General features: G+C 42.3%; 3 protein-coding genes across 3 annotated transcripts; all 3 read left to right on the top strand.

The window, feature by feature from the left end:
* The first annotated feature begins 657 nt into the window (after positions 1-657).
* On the top strand, positions 658-1,081 carry BT62DRAFT_621145 (uncharacterized protein). The gene is made up of 2 exons (XM_043181635.1): positions 658-870; positions 932-1,081. The coding sequence occupies exons 1-2, from the start codon at positions 690-692 to the stop codon at positions 1,006-1,008; spliced, it is 258 nt and encodes an 85-aa protein (XP_043043544.1). The 5' UTR covers positions 658-689; the 3' UTR covers positions 1,009-1,081.
* Positions 1,082-2,430: 1,349 nt separating this feature from the next.
* BT62DRAFT_917575 (uncharacterized protein) lies at positions 2,431-2,902 on the top strand (the record flags this gene model as incomplete). Its single annotated transcript, XM_043184051.1, has 3 exons — positions 2,431-2,604; positions 2,642-2,749; positions 2,798-2,902. 3 exons carry the CDS (start codon positions 2,431-2,433, stop codon positions 2,900-2,902), a joined length of 387 nt encoding a protein of 128 aa, XP_043043543.1.
* A 396-nt stretch (positions 2,903-3,298) lies between these two features.
* BT62DRAFT_1073422 (uncharacterized protein) lies at positions 3,299-4,524 on the top strand (the record flags this gene model as incomplete). Its single annotated transcript, XM_043178933.1, has 8 exons — positions 3,299-3,367; positions 3,424-3,438; positions 3,490-3,684; positions 3,735-3,808; positions 3,891-3,968; positions 4,015-4,147; positions 4,333-4,402; positions 4,423-4,524. 8 exons carry the CDS (start codon positions 3,299-3,301, stop codon positions 4,476-4,478), a joined length of 690 nt encoding a protein of 229 aa, XP_043043542.1. The 3' UTR covers positions 4,479-4,524.
* Between the last annotated feature and the right edge of the window lie 14,072 nt (positions 4,525-18,596).

The raw sequence follows: 18,596 nt of genomic DNA, 5'->3' as shown, positions 1-18,596 counted from the left end.
ACTGGTTTCCATTCAGTTCAATCTTTGGGACCAATCTGTTTTCCACATTTGTAGAACATCGCTTGCATCTTTGTGCTTCGGAGTCTTCATACCCAAATGCTGCCCAAATGCAATACCTAGGAAAGGCGATGTCCGTGTGGCAATACGGGCGTGGCTGAGACATAATCAAAGTTGCATCAAACGCAGCGGAGCCTAAGGTTAAGTACAGCATTAGCGTCGGTCTTGGTTATCGTATTGCTCGTTGCCAATGTCCTGGAGGCTGGTCGAAAGAAAGAGATGCAAACGTTCGGGCCGTGAACGCGTCTCAACAAGGAAGGGCACGGGGAATAATGTTTTCCCACGATGCCAGCAAGAAAACGACGATTCGATTCCTTATGCTTCCTCTTATCCGCCCCAAAATATCTGGATGGGCTATTTGAACTTCAAGGAGCTGCAAGTGATCCAAAAGCTGAGGCTCGCAGCTAGGAACGATGAATACCCATTCTCCTTCTACTTAGCTTGGATCAACACCAACTTCCAAGCCATAACGGAACCGTGTCACATCGACTTCGAATCTAAGGAAGATGATCAATAGCTCACCTGAACGTCTCAAAACACAAGGATGTGAATAATGTGCTAGGTTCCCTGGCGTTGTCCCTTATAAACGGATCTATTATCCCAGCTTGGCATCATGCTATGTCTTCTTCGCGATGTTACTTCTCTTCGGTACTGTGTTTTCTAAAGTTTTGACTCTTCCGAGCTACCCGTTGAGCTTCGTTTGCTGTTCAACAATAAAATCGTTTCTTCTGATACCTTGGCGGTGTTTGATGGCAGGGGCTCGTGTTTTGATAACCAATCCCCCTCCCTCCCCCAGGCCAGTACGGCGAAATTGTAGGTCTTTGAGCCCCGACTGACGTCTAGAGACTCATTCTCTTCTCGTATGATCTGCCAGGCTCCTGGGGCTCAAGTAATGACAGTCTCATCACGGACAATCAAGTGATCAATCTTTCAGAACCGACTTTCACATAAGAACTGCATTTTGTTTACGCGGGTGGTGAATACTCATCATCTTAGTTCCTTGATCAATCCCGCGATATTTCCCTGGAACTCGAATTCGTGGGCAAGGGCGCAACTTCTTTCTTACATTTACAGACAACTCAATAAGTACAGCACGGATGTTATGCATTCTTACGCGCTGTATCTTTTGAAACCTTCAGTCTATGCTCGATATTGTTGGCGATGGCCCAGAGCTCAAACAGTTTTGGCAGGCCATATTATTTCCAAAAAGGTATAGAAAAGAACCGAAATTCAAGCCACTTTTTCAAAGGTCAAGCCCGGTCTCATCGGAGCACGCTCATCAGTATTACCCTGCCATCGATTAACACAGCATACAGATTGCATCTGCTCGCTATGTCCATCTCTCCATCAGTAGTTCCTTCTCCTGATGTGGTGGATGTAAAACTGACATTATCTATCCGACGAGCAACTTTTTTTTTCTGCGGACCACAGGGACATCCCTCAAAGCCAGGCACTACATATATGTTAGCGGTTCTGATCTCAAAACGCTCTATTCTGGTGTCGTCCATCGACTGGTCCCCAGGGATCGTTTCTGTGAACGTCTTTATATTGGGTGCACAGGACGGTGGATCCGCGAAACATTAACATTAGAGACTCCCATGCTCGTATGATTGGTATATCTCCGGGCTGGCCGGCAATACCGTTGGTCGAACACTGGACTGCAGATACACATGTTCACGCATGAAACCCCGACGTGGGCGAGGAGTATCTAGGGCTACATGACACTGAACCTAAAGCAGTGGAACTGAGCTAAGTATGCTATCTTGTGAGTCTGCGACATTCATTTCAAAATATTGGCTAATGAATAGTGGGTAGCATTCACTGTAATATCCACAGTGCTCCTGCTTTGGTAGGAGTACATTCAAGGAGTGGCGGTGTTTATGTTAATTTGAAACGTTAGGCTACTCTATCTAATTACTATCTAATTATGCAGAATCATACGGGTAAGCCAAGTTCCTCTACAACCCTTACCATCGCTGGAAGATAAACCAGCTGGTTCCTCCAGACTGATCCCAGAGGGAATAATCCAATGGGACCGTAAGTATTATACCGTCATATAGCGGTACCTCGTGGCTTTACCCTAAATACTTTGTTCTGGTCACAGTCAGTACCATATCTCATTGCCGAACTTCTTGACACCGCCAAGAAGGAGAGATCATATGTGTACCGGGGTACCTATTATTCACTACCTAAATGACTGTATGGTGTAGTGGTGTGACATCAGAGGTCTAAACGGGTCCCTTGAATTCATTGCCGAATTTTATAAAAACGCGTTCGCATAAGGTCGGCAGGTCGCAATCAATAACGGTAAGTATATGTATTAAGTATGTCTATTCTTGGTGTTGAGAACCCGGGTTGTCAGGCTCTGGTACCATGTCTGATTTTGACATGACTACAATTGGTGCCGTTCAGACCAAAAATTGGGAGGCCAGCAAGGAGGGTGGATCCTCAAGTTACGGTCTTAATCTTGCTGCCAACCCTAGCTCGTACAAGAATGCCACGTATATCGTTCAGATTCTGGTTGATAGCGTCAAAGAACGACAACTTGTCAATGATTTCTTGAGACGAGATTTCGTGGACTTAGCTTAACCTTCTGTCGACGGCGGAAGGAGAAATCATCGCTCCAACGCAAAGGAGCCTTCTGCGCACGGGAGAACGGCTGAAATATGCCGGGAAATGTGTATTTGCCACAGTGAGTCTTTTGCATCCCTTGTTCTCAGTCGTTGACACAACTCTGCAGAATTACTGGTTTACCAGACATCTACACGTCGTCTCGACGGGATCAACATCGGCACGGTTTATAGCTACTCCAAACATCTTTTGTGTCACTGCCATCTCTTCGTGACTCCTACCAAATGCGAGCTAGTTGGCAATCATGACTGCTAACTGTTTCTGAGGACGAAATATATCTCATGAACCCTTCCAGTTCCTTTGGTCTTTCGTTAATAAAGCTACAGGTAGATTTATTTAAGGCAGACTTAGAGGATATACAGCATGCATGGGCCTTCCAGGTGCAATTTAGAGCAAATATTGAAAAATGAATGATTTATTTTTGTTTTATTGTGATTTACGGTACTTACTACTCGGCCGTCCGTCGGCTTTCGTGTCGGGTCCTGCCGTAATCGGAAATTATTCTCTACCATCACGTTCAACGCGCGAGGTGCGTCTTCACTTGTGGTACGTTGGCATCCTACACAAGCCATTCGTAAAGATTACATGCATCTTGTAAGAATTAATTACGATGTCGACGCGTTCTGCCCCGTATAAACGACGCGAGACCAGGGCGGCGGCCACGGTGCTCGCCCAGAAGGTCGTTTGAGGAGGGAAAAAAGGAGCACTAAAAGTCTTGATTGGATATGTCACTAGATAATTACTGGAGGTGTGCCACTGAGCTTTTTTCGATTCGGACCCTTATGCTAACCTGTTCTCCAGATATTCGGACATTTTCTTCCCCATGACATTCTCCGCCTGGCGCGATTAACCCGGAATTTCAGAAGATTCCTTATGCACCCTTCATCGCTCTCTTGTTGCAGAGCATCCCTCGCCAATGTTCTCGATTTGCCGGATCCGTTTCCTGGCATGACCGAACCGGCTTGGGTGAACCTAGGTTTTAATCCACAATGCCACGTATATCTTCCCCGTTTGCTCCATGATTCGAACGCTTAATTCACTGTCAGTTTTTTTCACGAGTAGTCTATATTGTCGAGTGGTGCTTTCGAAAGCGTTTGTGTAACAGATGTTCGCACAAACAGTACGTAAATGGGTCGTAGTGATGCTCAACTTCTGACCACCACGCAGTGTCATAACTATCTCGCGTTGAATCATGGATGTAGATGCACCTTCACACAAATGGAAGAATATGCTGGTGAGCGTCATGCTGGCCGGTATGCTTCCGGTGCAGATCGACAAAAGTAAGCTCCCGATAGTCCCCACGAAACTTAGGCTGTCTTGCACTAGAGCCATCAGATGCAAACATATTCTTCAGCAGGATTTTCATGACCTTGCTAATCAGTTCAAGTTTATCGACCATCCGCAAGAGAAAGAATTATTCAAATCGCGACAGTCGGCGATGGCAAGAGACATAGAACAAGTAAGGTGTATTCCAATTTGTTCAAGGATAGCGAACGTTGTGTTCATCGTGTTATAAACTAGCGTGCAGAGAATGTTTTGTTTGAACTAAATGTTACACCATTGACCAGCAGAACCAAATGATAGGCCAGACGTGAGTTCTGTGTCTTTAAGCCCCCTCCTCGATGCTAATTATTGGACAACAAGTGTCCACAACAGACTCGTAGATCTTGGCTGGACTCAAGAGCTAGTATTTCTGCAGCGGCAGAAAGACTACGACCGCTGCAGAAAGACTACGACTCGTTGTCGGAATATCAGTTACGTTGGACTTCGATAGTCATCTCAAAATATAATCGATACCGACAACGCTTCGAAAGGTGTACATAGCTGAGCTATTGGAAGATTAAATATATTTATACACTTTTTATTTAAAGGTGCGGTGGTTCTAGTCTACTTCACCAATAGCAGGAACCCTGATACTCACGCAACCTTCTGATGAGTGTACTTTGTTGACGCACCTTTTGAGTCCGAGCAGGTACCATCCAGACAATTATGTAGGTAACGGCGCCTAAGATCCCATTGGCTTCCTTAATATATAAGGGTCCTACACCTGAAGAAATCTCCGGTAGAATCGCTAACCAGTGACCTGGGACATGGGTCACGATCTCATGTACGATTGGTACATAAAATTGACTATGGGATCGAGGGATTCGATAACTGGGTCATATGCCTTCAATTTCTCGGTACTATCTGCTTCCTATGTCATTGGACCAGGTTCAATGCCACGGCGTACTTCGATCGCGTCACTTCGAGATGTAATCGATACGGATAACACTTCTAGTCAGAGCGAAGGAACCAAGCTGGTCTTTCGGAAGTCGTAGCGGACTGAAATCCTTCAGTACGTCTTCTATCAGAGCTGCTTCTATCGCAGTAGTTAGTCGGACAATATCCACTAATCGTGTTACGTTTTCCAATCGACTAGCTAGCATCTTGAGCTTCATTCCACGACACGAGTCATAACTTCGATAGCGCTACGTGCCATGCCGTTTCCAAATGCCTATTGGATGGTCGGTCATGCCTAGTCCAGAGACAGGGATCAAGAATTATTCATGAGATGGAGGGAGAACTATATACATGCCAGAGGTATTAAGAGATGCACTGCATCATCAGCATATTTTCTCCTATTTTTTAACAAATTGGAATCCTCTTCACCAGATAATCCAACTTGGGTGTGCTTGTTGGGACAACAAATATAGGACAAATCAGATAAATGTTATAAACATTTGAGCCTGCCCTAAATAGATCATGTTGACATGCCTGCTGCATGTCCAGGCATGTAATTTTGTGAATTATGACAATACATTGACTGTATCACAGTCTACTATGCACACAATAAAGAACATGGCTAGAGTGCAGTGAAATGGGACTTGTATAGCAGCTGGCTTGAGTGATGATGGGTGGAGAGCATGGCCTAGCAGTAGGATGATACTAGAGGGGGTCATACTGTGCATGAGGTCCCAGCACTTGACACTAATTGCACTAATACAAGTGCAGAAAGACCCACTAAAAATAGAGAGCACATGATCAAAATATGATCAGGGCTTTGCACACAACTTTGCATCACATTGATCAATGATGCATAGGTATTAATTTGCTAAGGGACATGTTCTAGAACAGAGCATTGGTACACAATGAGATAAACCCAAATATTGAAGAGATTGGCCAAGAAATGAGAAGATTTGGTGAAAGAAATGACTAGAAATGATCTCAGGAGTCTAGAATGACTCCTGTGCATGGATTAATTGCTCTGGAGAGATAAGAAAGCAAAGAGACAAGTGGCCAGGCCACTAATAAAGATAACCAGTGTCAGGTTGCATAGAAACAAAAGGCAGTCCTGGTCCAGAATAGAATAAACATTATAACTGCAATATGCACATAAATAATACCCATAGAATTCAGCATGGAGTCTCATGCTTTGAAGATACTATAGTAGGATTATATTAGTAAGTACCATAGTAGAGTATTTAAGTATCACATTGTAAGAGTAGTAGACAAGTTTCTGACCCCCTACAGTTGCAGTGTATTGAGCATGAAGATCTTGTACTCCAGCTCTGGATTTGTGTTTGTAACTTCAGATGAGAGAATAGACCTATTATTGATATCATTGAGAGAGATTTGAGAATTGCATAAGACACAGAAGCTTGCAAGAGACTTGAATTTGATTTGATAAGAGGTTTTGGATTGTGCTTTAGCCTGAGAATAAGAGAGTGGTGTCTGAAGGGCACTATCTTGAATTTTTAAGGCATTTGCAATGTGTGGCACTATAGGTGGCAAAGGTTCAGACCCTTTGGCTTGATTAGTGTGTGCTTTTGGGCATTTCTGCAGATCAGCAGAGGTTCAAGCTCTTTGGATCTGTCAGATGGAGTTTTTCAGTTTATTTCCACAGGTTAGCAGAGATTCAAACTCTTTAGTCTGTCAGATGGTGTTTACTGTGTTTTGTGTCTCTGGATCACATAAGTTTGAAACCTGTGGATCTACAATCAGTTTGGAAACTTGTGTACAGAGATCTGAGCTTTTTGACATTTGTGGACATGTTGGTGATTGGTTTCTGCTTAGAGCACAAAGCTTTAAGTCATGTATTGTGTGTGTTAGAGATTTGAAATTGATCTGAGCTGTGCTTGGAATCTTTTTGAGAGTTGTGAGATTGTTTCAACATATTGTATTGAGCTACAGTACTTTTGCCTTGAGATCTAGCAACATATGTTACTATCTCTTGTTTTGAGTGAAAAGCTTTGAGACTTAGAGAGATCTCAGACTGTTGTACACATGCTATTGCTATTTGCATGCAGTGGATTCATTAGAGAAGACAATTATATTTGCTGTTACTACTTTTATTGCTTTATAATTCCCCCATAAACTAAGAGTATCATGTGTGTATTGATGTGGGTGTGATCAGTGGATAGCACTCTGCTGTATCTATTTTCATCTTGCATGCTCATAGATCCTCTTCACCAATTAGCATAGTCCTGTTCCCACCATCAGATTGTCTTGACCCTAGATTCATAGACTTTTGAGCAGATCTGTTGAAGAGGTCTTGTGTGTGCACAAGGTGAAAATGAATACAGCAGAGTGCTATCCACTGATCACACCCACATCAATACACACATGATACTCTTAGTTTATGGGGGAATTATAAAGCAATAAAAGTAGTAACAGCAAATATAATTGTCTTCTCTAATGAATCCACTGCATGCAAATAGCAATAGCATGTGTACAACAGTCTGAGATCTCTCTAAGTCTCAAAGCTTTTCACTCAAAACAAGAGATAGTAACATATGTTGCTAGATCTCAAGGCAAAAGTACTGTAGCTCAATACAATATGTTGAAACAATCTCACAACTCTCAAAAAGATTCCAAGCACAGCTCAGATCAATTTCAAATCTCTAACACACACAATACATGACTTAAAGCTTTGTGCTCTAAGCAGAAACCAATCACCAACATGTCCACAAATGTCAAAAAGCTCAGATCTCTGTACACAAGTTTCCAAACTGATTGTAGATCCACAGGTTTCAAACTTATGTGATCCAGAGACACAAAACACAGTAAACACCATCTGACAGACTAAAGAGTTTGAATCTCTGCTAACCTGTGGAAATAAACTGAAAAACTCCATCTGACAGATCCAAAGAGCTTGAACCTCTGCTGATCTGCAGAAATGCCCAAAAGCACACACTAATCAAGCCAAAGGGTCTGAACCTTTGCCACCTATAGTGCCACACATTGCAAATGCCTTAAAAATTCAAGATAGTGCCCTTCAGACACCACTCTCTTATTCTCAGGCTAAAGCACAATCCAAAACCTCTTATCAAATCAAATTCAAGTCTCTTGCAAGCTTCTGTGTCTTATGCAATTCTCAAATCTCTCTCAATGATATCAATAATAGGTCTATTCTCTCATCTGAAGTTACAAACACAAATCCAGAGCTGGAGTACAAGATCTTCATGCTCAATACACTGCAACTGTAGGGGGTCAGAAACTTGTCTACTACTCTTACAATGTGATACTTAAATACTCTACTATGGTACTTACTAATATAATCCTACTATAGTATCTTCAAAGCATGAGACTCCATGCTGAATTCTATGGGTATTATTTATGTGCATATTGCAGTTATAATGTTTATTCTATTCTGGATCAGGACTGCCTGCTCTTCTCTTACTAGCTGACATCAGCTAGCTGGCCTAGCCAGGTCTGCTTGCTTTCTTATTTCTCTGGTGAAGAATTCTGACACCAAAGAACTGTTCCAGATCCCTGGGGTTATCTCTCATATCTAGAGTCAGCCACAATGACTATATTCTCTTTCTCAGTATTCAGACATTCCATCTGACTCACTATATGTGCCACTTCTAGTCTGACACACATCAATTAATCCATCTAATGGGTATGTGTCATATCTTAGTATAATGTGTAGTCCTTCACAGTGCTAAGTGCACTAAAGCATTGTAACTACATGCATAAGTCTCTGAGCATTATGTGTACTATTCACTCTTTAGTGGTATTTCTCTATTTATTACTTTGTTGTCATCATTTCATTTCTCTGTTCAACATCCAGTTATTCAGATACCTTTCTTTAGGTCTCAGTTCTCTGTTCTAAGGCATGTCCCATCAGTGCATCAATAATATGCATTCTTGATCAATGTGATCAGGATTGCTGATCATATTTTGATCATATTCTTTTTATTTTTAGCATGTCTTATTGTGATGATATTGGTATATTTAGGGCCAAGTACTGAGACCTCACATGCAGTCTAACCCCTCTAGTATTAGTCTATCACTAGGCCATGCACTCTGCTCATTGTTACTTCAGTTTAGCCTTATAATAACTATGTTTCTTTGCACTCTAGTCCTATTTTTCTGTTATATGCTTAATGGACTGGAATATAGTCCATGTATTCTCAAATTTTGCAATTTATATGCCTGAACATGGAGAGGGTGTGTCACTGTTCTAAGTCAGTGGGTCACTTTTGTAAAGCAATAGCCTATCTTGCTATCAGCTCAGCTGTTGAAATTGCCATGGTCAGTAGTTTCACCAAGTAGAAAGCCTCTATTATATTCAAAGAGAGAATGAGCTTCACATCTGTTGCTACTTCAAAAGAGCTCTTCTCTATTGTCTATAAGGGTGTAACTCATTCCACTCAGATCACAGCATGTGCTATTTAGCACCATTTATTCTGGATATCACCACAGGCTTTGAACAGTAATTCTCAAAAACTAAGATGGCAGCACTCAATAACTCTCTGTGCTTGTGAGTTGTAAGATGAAATATGTATGTGGTGAATGTCATATTGATCAGATAGCATCTTGAGAGCTGCTATAAAGGCTGGTCTATTGTCTGTGACAATCTCATAGAGACATCCCCATCTACAGATGATGTCTTTATAGATGAAACATGCCACCTTATCTGTATTTTCATGCCTAAGCATTTTGAATCCCAGATATGCACTCATTGAATATCTTGCATGAATAATGTGCTTGAACCTATTTGACTTCAGAAGATGAAAGATATCTATATAAACCTTGATGAAGAGTGAAGCAGAGTATATGATGACTGATGGAATATGCCACTTATCCATTTGGCAGATCTGATACATATGGTATATTTTCATGAACTATTTGACATCATCCAACAGCTGAAGCTACCAGTATCTCTTTAGAAGGTGGGCTCAGACAGAAAAGACCCTCTTATAGCCCAGCTCATTATATGCAATCTGCAAGAGCTTGTACCATCTATCTGATAGTATAATCAGTGTTATGATTTTTCCTCTTTTCTTTGACTTTTACCCCTATTTATGCTTAATCAGGGCACCAAACAGGGATTGTGAGAAGAGATTGGTCATCACAACTGACTTATTCTTTGAACGTCCACAACAACACTCGATGATGCACAATCAGCCTTTTATGTACAACAACGATGCTCAAGAACAATGGACACTATGGACACAGAACGATACAATTAGTAGTAGTATTATTAGCACAGACCACACTGTATTTAAGACTCACAGCTCTCACTGAGACAACCCAGCTTCGAGCTAAAGTTTGCAACCATCATTCTACCTTAAGTCAACAACTGACCTTGTAATATACTGAGCAAGTACATACTCAGTGAACTCAGGTGATCTCTTGAAGTACAGAGAGACACCTGTTTATCATGTGTATTGGTTCACATGATGCTTAGGCCTAACAATTAGCTTGAAGCTTCTACTTTCCTTTCTCAAGCCCAATTGTGCTGAGAAACTGAATGTCTCCTACAACCTCTACTGACCCAAATTTCGACCATGAGTTCTTTGAGCTCCTCTCATCCATCATTGGAATATTGATAGGATTATTGGTGATTATCCAGCTGTGCAGAGGACACCATTCAATCACTGTCTGAGCCCTTAGACATTACAATGAGTTTCTACATATTTAAAAAATCCTATGCAATGTAACCCTGGATCTTCTCCTACATGACATTCCCAACTCCTGACAAACAACCTATCAGCCTCCAGAAGCCAGGTCTAGTGGCTTGCATCAGAGGGATGATCAAGAAAAAGCAGGAAGACAACACCTTCTCTGACCCAGAAACCAGCATCCTCACATTCCAGGAGGATGTGAGATCCTTGTATCAGATGCAATCCTCCATGATGAGGACCAGGATCTCTTGGAGGACTTCTTTAGACAGTCCTCCTCTCCTGACCCCTTTTCAGCCTCCTAAACTCATAGAATTGCCAACTATGTCTGAGACTCTCTTGATGCTGCTCGGTTAGCTCGATGATTCTGACCTCTGACTCCTCACAGCCAGCCTCACAGCTCCACCTCTGCCACTCGAGCCAGCTTGCAGATAGGGAGGAACCCTCAGAACAATAAAGAACAACGATGGCGAGTATAGAAAGAAACCGTCTACTGGTATTTCCCTACTTGAGACCTCACCATCCTCTTTAACTATGATGACACCATCCAACAAGAAGAGTGTAGGTAGCAAGATAAGCTGCAGCCAGTATGTAGAGAGCATGAGGACTGCCATGAGGAGAAGAAGCTCCAAAGGAGAGTGGCCACCCAGTATGATGAGCAGAACCAAGACTGCCAGTGAGAGGTGGAAAGGGACTAGCTCATCAGAGCCAATATCACCAATTAGTACAGACTTTGACCTAAGATCTGCAGCATCCTCACTCCAGTACAAGCAGATGGCTCTCTCTCAACCTCAGTCTTCAGAGAGCCCAGCTCATCCAGGAGCAGGACTCCCGACTGAAATCCATGCCCCCCAACTCCAGAATATCCCCCTTCCCGAAGAACTCCCAGTGCTGACTCAGCCATCAGGAGTGATGAGTTCATCCTCAGACACTATGGGCTTCAAGTCTCTGAGAACACCCACATCTCTGCTCGTACTCTCTGAGGATTTCTCAGAAGTCAGATCATTGGTCAGCTTATCAACGATAACTACCGATAAAATGTCTACCTCTATCACAAGTGAGTGGAGGCAGCAAGAGCAACAGGCAGCAACTGGTACAACTCCAAGATCGGCAGCTGACCTCTCACTACTTATGTTGATACATCAGATCCTGCAACCGCTGGACCAAGCTTCCAGTCAAGGCAGCGTGATGACTATACAACTGAGAGAGGGCAAGGGACTCTATGACCCATCTGCTGATTCTCTCCTCAAGGAGAAAGAGGATGATAAGGAGGCTGAAGAAACTGAAAGTAGTGACTCACCATGTCTGGGCAGGGTCTTTGAGTATGGACTAGAAGAAACAACAGATAAAAAAGAATTGAAATGAGAAATGATAAGGGCAAGGGTGCAGGAGTATCAGGAGTACTATCTGCAAGGAGTAAACTTTCTATAGTGCGATGCTACTTGGGTAGCATCGCAATTAGGACAATTATATTTGCACTCTAATACTGATGAATGAACAGAGATCCTAAAGCATGTGGCAACCGACTATGCTGTTATCCAATACAATGAACAGCACCCCAAAGACCAGGTACAGCCACCACTGGCCTATTTAGTGCCAACACCAATATGCCCCATACCAAGAACACCCCCTATATCCCCAAAGCAAGCCATGTATACTGCCTCCTCTATCCACAGTAACTTTTCATACTCTGACACGTTGACCAGAATCACAGTGACTTGGCTAGCAAGAAGCTGACCTTGGCCAAAAGAAAAGCCAGCTGGATATTGAAATCCCTGGACTAACCAGGGATCATGGCTTCTCAGTGGACAGCCCTCACCTGATGAAGCAGGGTCCAGTGGAAAAGAGAAAGAGCCGGTGTAGGATGACTCAGAGGCAGTCCAACTAGGCTTCACAATTCAGGATAGTGTAATCATCAGAAAGGAAGACCCACCTCCAGAGAGTCCAGTTGCTGATGACCACTTCCTACACTCCTTTCCAGGGCTGCCAGATGAATGGCATCACCCTCCTTTTGCAGAATACCTGAACCTGATGGAGGCACTGCCCATAGATACAGCAGTCCTACAGTGCCGCTCAGACTTGCTACAGAAGCCTCACTTATTCAAAGGGGCCTCCAATGACATTGACTATTTCCTTGTCAACTGTAAACAGTACTTCAAAGTATATACTGGATATCTCGGCATGAACATGAACAAAGTCGTATTTGCCACCTTTTATCTTAAGGAGAAAGCCAAGATATAGTGGATCCTCATATCTCTGAGCTTCTGATCCACCACCCATGATCACTACCGGTACCTGTCTTGGCTGGTCTTTAAACAAATGCTAAACAATAAGTTTATTGACCCAGCAATGTAAGAGGTACACAAGCAAAAGATAAAGGAGTATAAGATGGTGGATTAAGTGGCAACAGATTACTTCGATGAGCTGAAAAGATTAGCCAAGCTTGCCAGAATCCAGGAAGATACCAGGAACACTGGAAGGATGGTCAAGGCTTTCAAGTGAGGAGTACCACCTTTATACATCATGATGATCTCCACAATTAGCATCAAAGGCTTGATGCCAGTTGGATATAACAAATGAAAGGAATAGATCATCAAGATGTATAAGGAATAGCAAAGGCAGAAAGTGGAGTTCCTAACATTCCAGGATGGACCCAAAAAGTCAATGCCACCAACTCCAACTAAATCAAGGATAACTGCCAGGAAACCACAGGGAACCTCAATGGCCTTGACCTCTTATGAAACTCAGAAAATGGGAACTGAGACTACATATACTGGATCAGAGAAGCCGATGGACATTGACTGCATGAAGAAAGAAGAGAAATGCTTCAATTGCAGCCTGAAGGGACACATAGCTAAAGATTGTCTAAAGAAGAAGTGAACAAGAGAGGACATCCATGCACAGATTGCTGACTTACAAAAAGAAGAGGAAGAACTTGGCATGGAAACCAAGATGGAGGAAGTAAAAGACAAGGCTGATCAGTGAGCGATTCCACTGAGTCAGCCAAGAACTTTCACGGTGTGCCAATTCCAGCCACTAGACAGACTGATAGTACTTCTGTAGTTACTTCTATGCATACATATCCCATGCATTCAAATATACCCAAAGTCACCATGCACACTGAAGAATTACAAAAGAAAGAAGCTCAAATGCCCCAGAGCTGAACAGAGGCAGAGAGCCCCACTGGATGGCTCAAACTATTCAATACTGAATAGACCTGGAGAGCAATTAGGAATGCCAGAGACAAGGCTGCGGCCAAAGCCATACTCAAAAACTGGGTACATCAAACCTGAGCCGAAGAAGTCATAGATGAAATAGTGGAAGGAATGCGGAAGGTGGAACATTGCCAAGCCCTAGAGTGGCTCAATGAACTCCACAGGTCCAGAAGGTTCATCTGATGAGCAAAGACGACTGGATGAGATCTAATCACCAAGGCTCAAATTGAAACCCTAACAGCCTGAAACCTGTATGAGGTATCTGCACTAATCGACAGTAGATGCACTGGGAGCTCCATCAACCATGCTTTCATCAACAAGCACGGTATCCCGACCTGAGCCACAGTGGCCCCAATACTGGTATATAATGCCAACAGAATAAAAAACCAAGCGGGATCAATCACTGAATTCATCAAAGTCAGGTTGACTATTGGAGATCATGCAGAATGGATCAATTTAGCTGTCACAGATCTTGGAACCAAGGAAATCTTCCTTGGTCATGACTGGTTAATCTGACACAACCTGTTGATTAACTGGAAGACCTGATGAATCACATTTGCCAGATGCCGGTGTCAAAAGATTCTATTTGAGCTCTCGGATAGGGATCCAGAGGAATGATGGGATGAGAAAATGGAGGATGGGGAAACAATCCTCATGGTTGATCTGCAGCAGAAATTGCACATTTGTGTGATACACCATACTAACGATTTGGCTGCTCAAGCCAACAAGCAAAGGGAAGAGAAAACGTTTGAAGAAATAGTACTTGAATGGGCATGAGATTTCAGGGACCTCTTCATGAAGGAAAATTTCAATGAACTCCTAGAGCTGAAACCCTGAGACCATGCAATTGAACTGATCCCAAATGCAAATGCCAACTTGGACTGTAAAACTTATCCACTCAGTAATAATGAGCAACATGAACTGGACAAGTTCCTTGATGAGAACCTGTCCAGTGGGCAGATAAGACCCTCCAAATCCCCTATGGCATCACCATTTTTCTTTGTCAAAAAAAAGGATGGCAAGCTTTGCCTGGTCCAGGACTATTGAAAACTTAACGAGATGACCATAAAAAATCACTACCCCCTGCCTTTAATCTCAGAGCTAATGGATAAACTCTGAGGCACTCAATACTATACCAAGCTTGATGTCTGATGGAGATACAATAATGTTTGCATCAAAGAGAGGGACAAATGGAAGGCTGCATTCAGAACCAATAGGAGACTATTCAAGCCAACAGTGATATTCTTCGGACTCACCAACTCCCCTGCAACCTTTCAATAGATGATGAATGACATCTTCAAGGACCTCATCACCACAGGGAAGGTCACTATCTATCTCGATGACATCTTTATCATATCAAAAACCAAGAAAGAGCACCAAACACTAGTATGGGAAGTACTGAGCCTCATGAGGAAACATAAACTTTTCCTCAAAGTAGAGAAGTGCAAATTTGAAGTTCTGGAGACAGAGTACCTAGGAGTAATTATCTCTGAAGAAAACATCCAAATAGATCCAGTCAAGATGGCGGAAGTAGCTGAATGGCCTGAACCGGTAAAAAAGAAGAAACTTCAATCCTTTCTCAGATTCACAAACTTTTACCAACAGTTTATCTGGGACTATAGCAAAATAGTCTGCCCCATGACACAGCTAACTGGTAATGCCCCCTGGACATGGAGCCTCTCCCAACAGAACACCTTGGATCTCAAAAGGTGACTGGCTGAAGATGTCATCCTCGCTATTCTGTCTCATGAAGGGAGATTCTGAGTTGAGGCAGATTCAAGTGAAGGGGCAGTCAGAGCAGTACTATCCCAGGAGCAGGATGGGAAGTGGCAGCCGATGGCCTTCCTTTCTAAGGCACTGACCATCACTGAGCGAAATTATGAAATATATGACAAAGAACTGCTTGCAATAATGCTCACCCTTGAGGAATGGTGGCATTACTTGATTGGGGCAATAGAAGTCTTCAAGATTTGGATGGACCATCAAAATCTTCGATATTTCTGACAGCCACAAAAACTCAACTGTTGACAAGCATGATGGATAACAGAGTTAAGCCAGTACCAGTATACCTTGCATCACAAACCTGAGATGGCCAACAGGAAGGCTGATCTACTTAGCCGAAGGGCAGATCATGACCAAGACACAACTGACAATGATGGAGTGATCCTACTCCGACCTGAACACTTCTATACCATGATCATACTGACCAAAGAGGAAATTCATGAGTACATCAAAAGTGCTATCTACAACACTCACAAATAAGATCAAAGAGTCGCTCCATCTCTGAATCACAAGTGGGGGCTAACAAAGGAAGGAGGGATGATTCACTATGATAGATGGATTTATATTCCCTGAGATCAGAGACTCTGTGGTGAAATCATCGCCACCTGCTATGACCATGTTACTGCTGATCATTCAGGCATCACCAAAACCAAAGAACTCATCTTATGCGAGTACTGGTGGCCTAAAATGGGTAATGACATCACTGCTTATGTCAAGGTCTGTGAGGTCTGTCAATGAGAAAAGTCATCAACTCAGGCTCATGCAGCCTCCCTATACCCAAATGAGGTCCTAACTTCACTGTGAACTCACATCTCTGTCAATATGATCACCAGACTGCTGGATTGTCAAGAGTATAATGTCATCCTTGTTGTTGTCGATTGCTTCTTAAAGACAATCATCCTGATCATCTGCTTCACCAAATTATCTTCAGAAGAGTGGGCTAAAATCTTATGGAATGAGGTATATGCAAAGTATGGAATGCCTCAAGTTGTCATCTCAGATAGAGGACTGCAATTTGTCTCCAAATTTCTTGATGACTTATACCACCTCCTCAACATCAAATGGAATGCATCCACTGTATACCATCTGCAAACTGATGGATAGACAGAATGTGCAAATCAGGAAATTGAAAAATACCTCTGCCTCTTTATTAACTATTGACAGAATGACTGGATTGAATGGTTGGCACTTGCAGCATTCCAATATAATAACTGAATACATTCAGCCACAGGAAAAACTCCATTCTTTGTAAACCATGGGTGTCATCCACATGTCACCCAAACAATATGACACTATGTCTCAACCCCTGCCTCCTCTGCCTTTGCAACAACCATGACCAAAATTCATGAAGAAACTAAGTCCATGTTAGAGAAAACTATGGCAACCATGAAACACCAATATGATAAACACCGATGTCTGGTGCATATATATAATATTAAAGACAAGGTCTGGCTAGACATGATAAACCTCCATCTGCCATGACCTAAATGGAAATTGGCCGACAAGCACACCGAACTATTCCCCATACTATCAAAAGTGGGATCTGCTGTGTATAAACTAAAGTTGCCCATGTTCTGGAAAATCCATGATATGTTCAATGAAACACTACTATCCCCATACATTGCACCAGCATTTCCAAACCAAGAATGACCTCTGCCACTGCCCCCAGACCTGATCGACGATAAGAAACACTACAAAATCGACCAGGTTTTAAATCATAAACTGGAAAAAGTTAACACAAAAGGCAGTGGTTCTACAACTACAGTTGACTATTTGGTCAGTTGGAAGAGATATAGCTCAAAATCCAATCAGTGGATAAACAAAAAATATATGAATGCTGATAATGCCATACATGAATATGAATTATTCCTAAATTAGGCCATCAGAATGATGGTCTTAAGGAGGGGGTAATGTTATGATTTTTTCTCTTTTCTTTGACTTTTACCCCTATTTATGCTTAGTCAGAGCACCAAATGGGGATCATGAGAAGAGATTGGTCATCACAACTGACTTATTCTTCAAACATCCACAATGATGCTCAATGATGCACAATCAGCCTTTTATGTACAACAATGATGCTCAAAGACAATGGGCACTATGGACACAGAATGATACAATTAGTAGCAGTATTATTAGCACAGACCACACTGTATTTAAGACTCACAGCTCTCACTGAGACAACCCAGCTTCGAGCTAAAGTTTGCAACCACCATTCTACCTCAAGTCAACAACTGACCTTGTGATACACTGAACAAGTACATACTCAGTGAACTCAGGTGATCTCTTGAAGTGCGAAGAGACACCTGTTTATCATGTGTATTGGTTCACATAATGCTTGGGCCTAACAATCAGCTTATGTTCTCCACTAGTGTTATGTTTTCAAAGACAGCTGTTAAGAAAGAAGAAATTTGAAGCATAATTGATGAATGTCTTTTTCTGATCTTCATTCAAAGAGATGGATATTTTGAAATCCATCAGATAGTCTATAACCAGCTGCAACCTAATGTCATTAGCTTTTGCCTTTGCACTCCAAGAGATCTTGACTTTCTTATTAGAAGTAAGCAGATCTATTGCCAGTGAGTGGATCTGGCTCTAGATAAGCATCCACATCAGGAATAGTATCCTCCTGCCAGATGCTCACTTTCTGATGAGTAGATTGATTATATGCATAAAGCTATATATCTTGTTGATCTAGTCTAAATTATCTCTCTGAGCAGGTTCATCCTTAGATCATGGGTGCCTTTTGGACAGTCTATCCACACTATGTCTAACTTCAGAAACATGTACTATCTTGAAGTTGAGCAGAAGAATGCCTGCCATCCAGTGATTGATGACTGCTTGGATTCATATCCAGATTGTTGATTATCCTCTTGATAGTGGTGGCATTGACCTCTACTACAAGATTCTTTACTCCAATGATCCATATGGCAGCTTCTTTCAGTGCCCTGTACAGACTATATAGTTTGAGTTTTGGCTGGCTATATTTTGCCTCTATTGCATTCAGAGAAATCAAACCAAAATG

This window comes from Guyanagaster necrorhizus (assembly GCF_019112545.1).
Source record: "Guyanagaster necrorhizus MCA 3950 unplaced genomic scaffold BT62scaffold_5, whole genome shotgun sequence".
In the NCBI taxonomy this organism is placed as follows: domain Eukaryota; kingdom Fungi; phylum Basidiomycota; class Agaricomycetes; order Agaricales; family Physalacriaceae; genus Guyanagaster; species Guyanagaster necrorhizus.
Note: the sequence above shows the minus strand (reverse complement) of the source record. Positions and strands in the feature narration are given on the sequence as shown.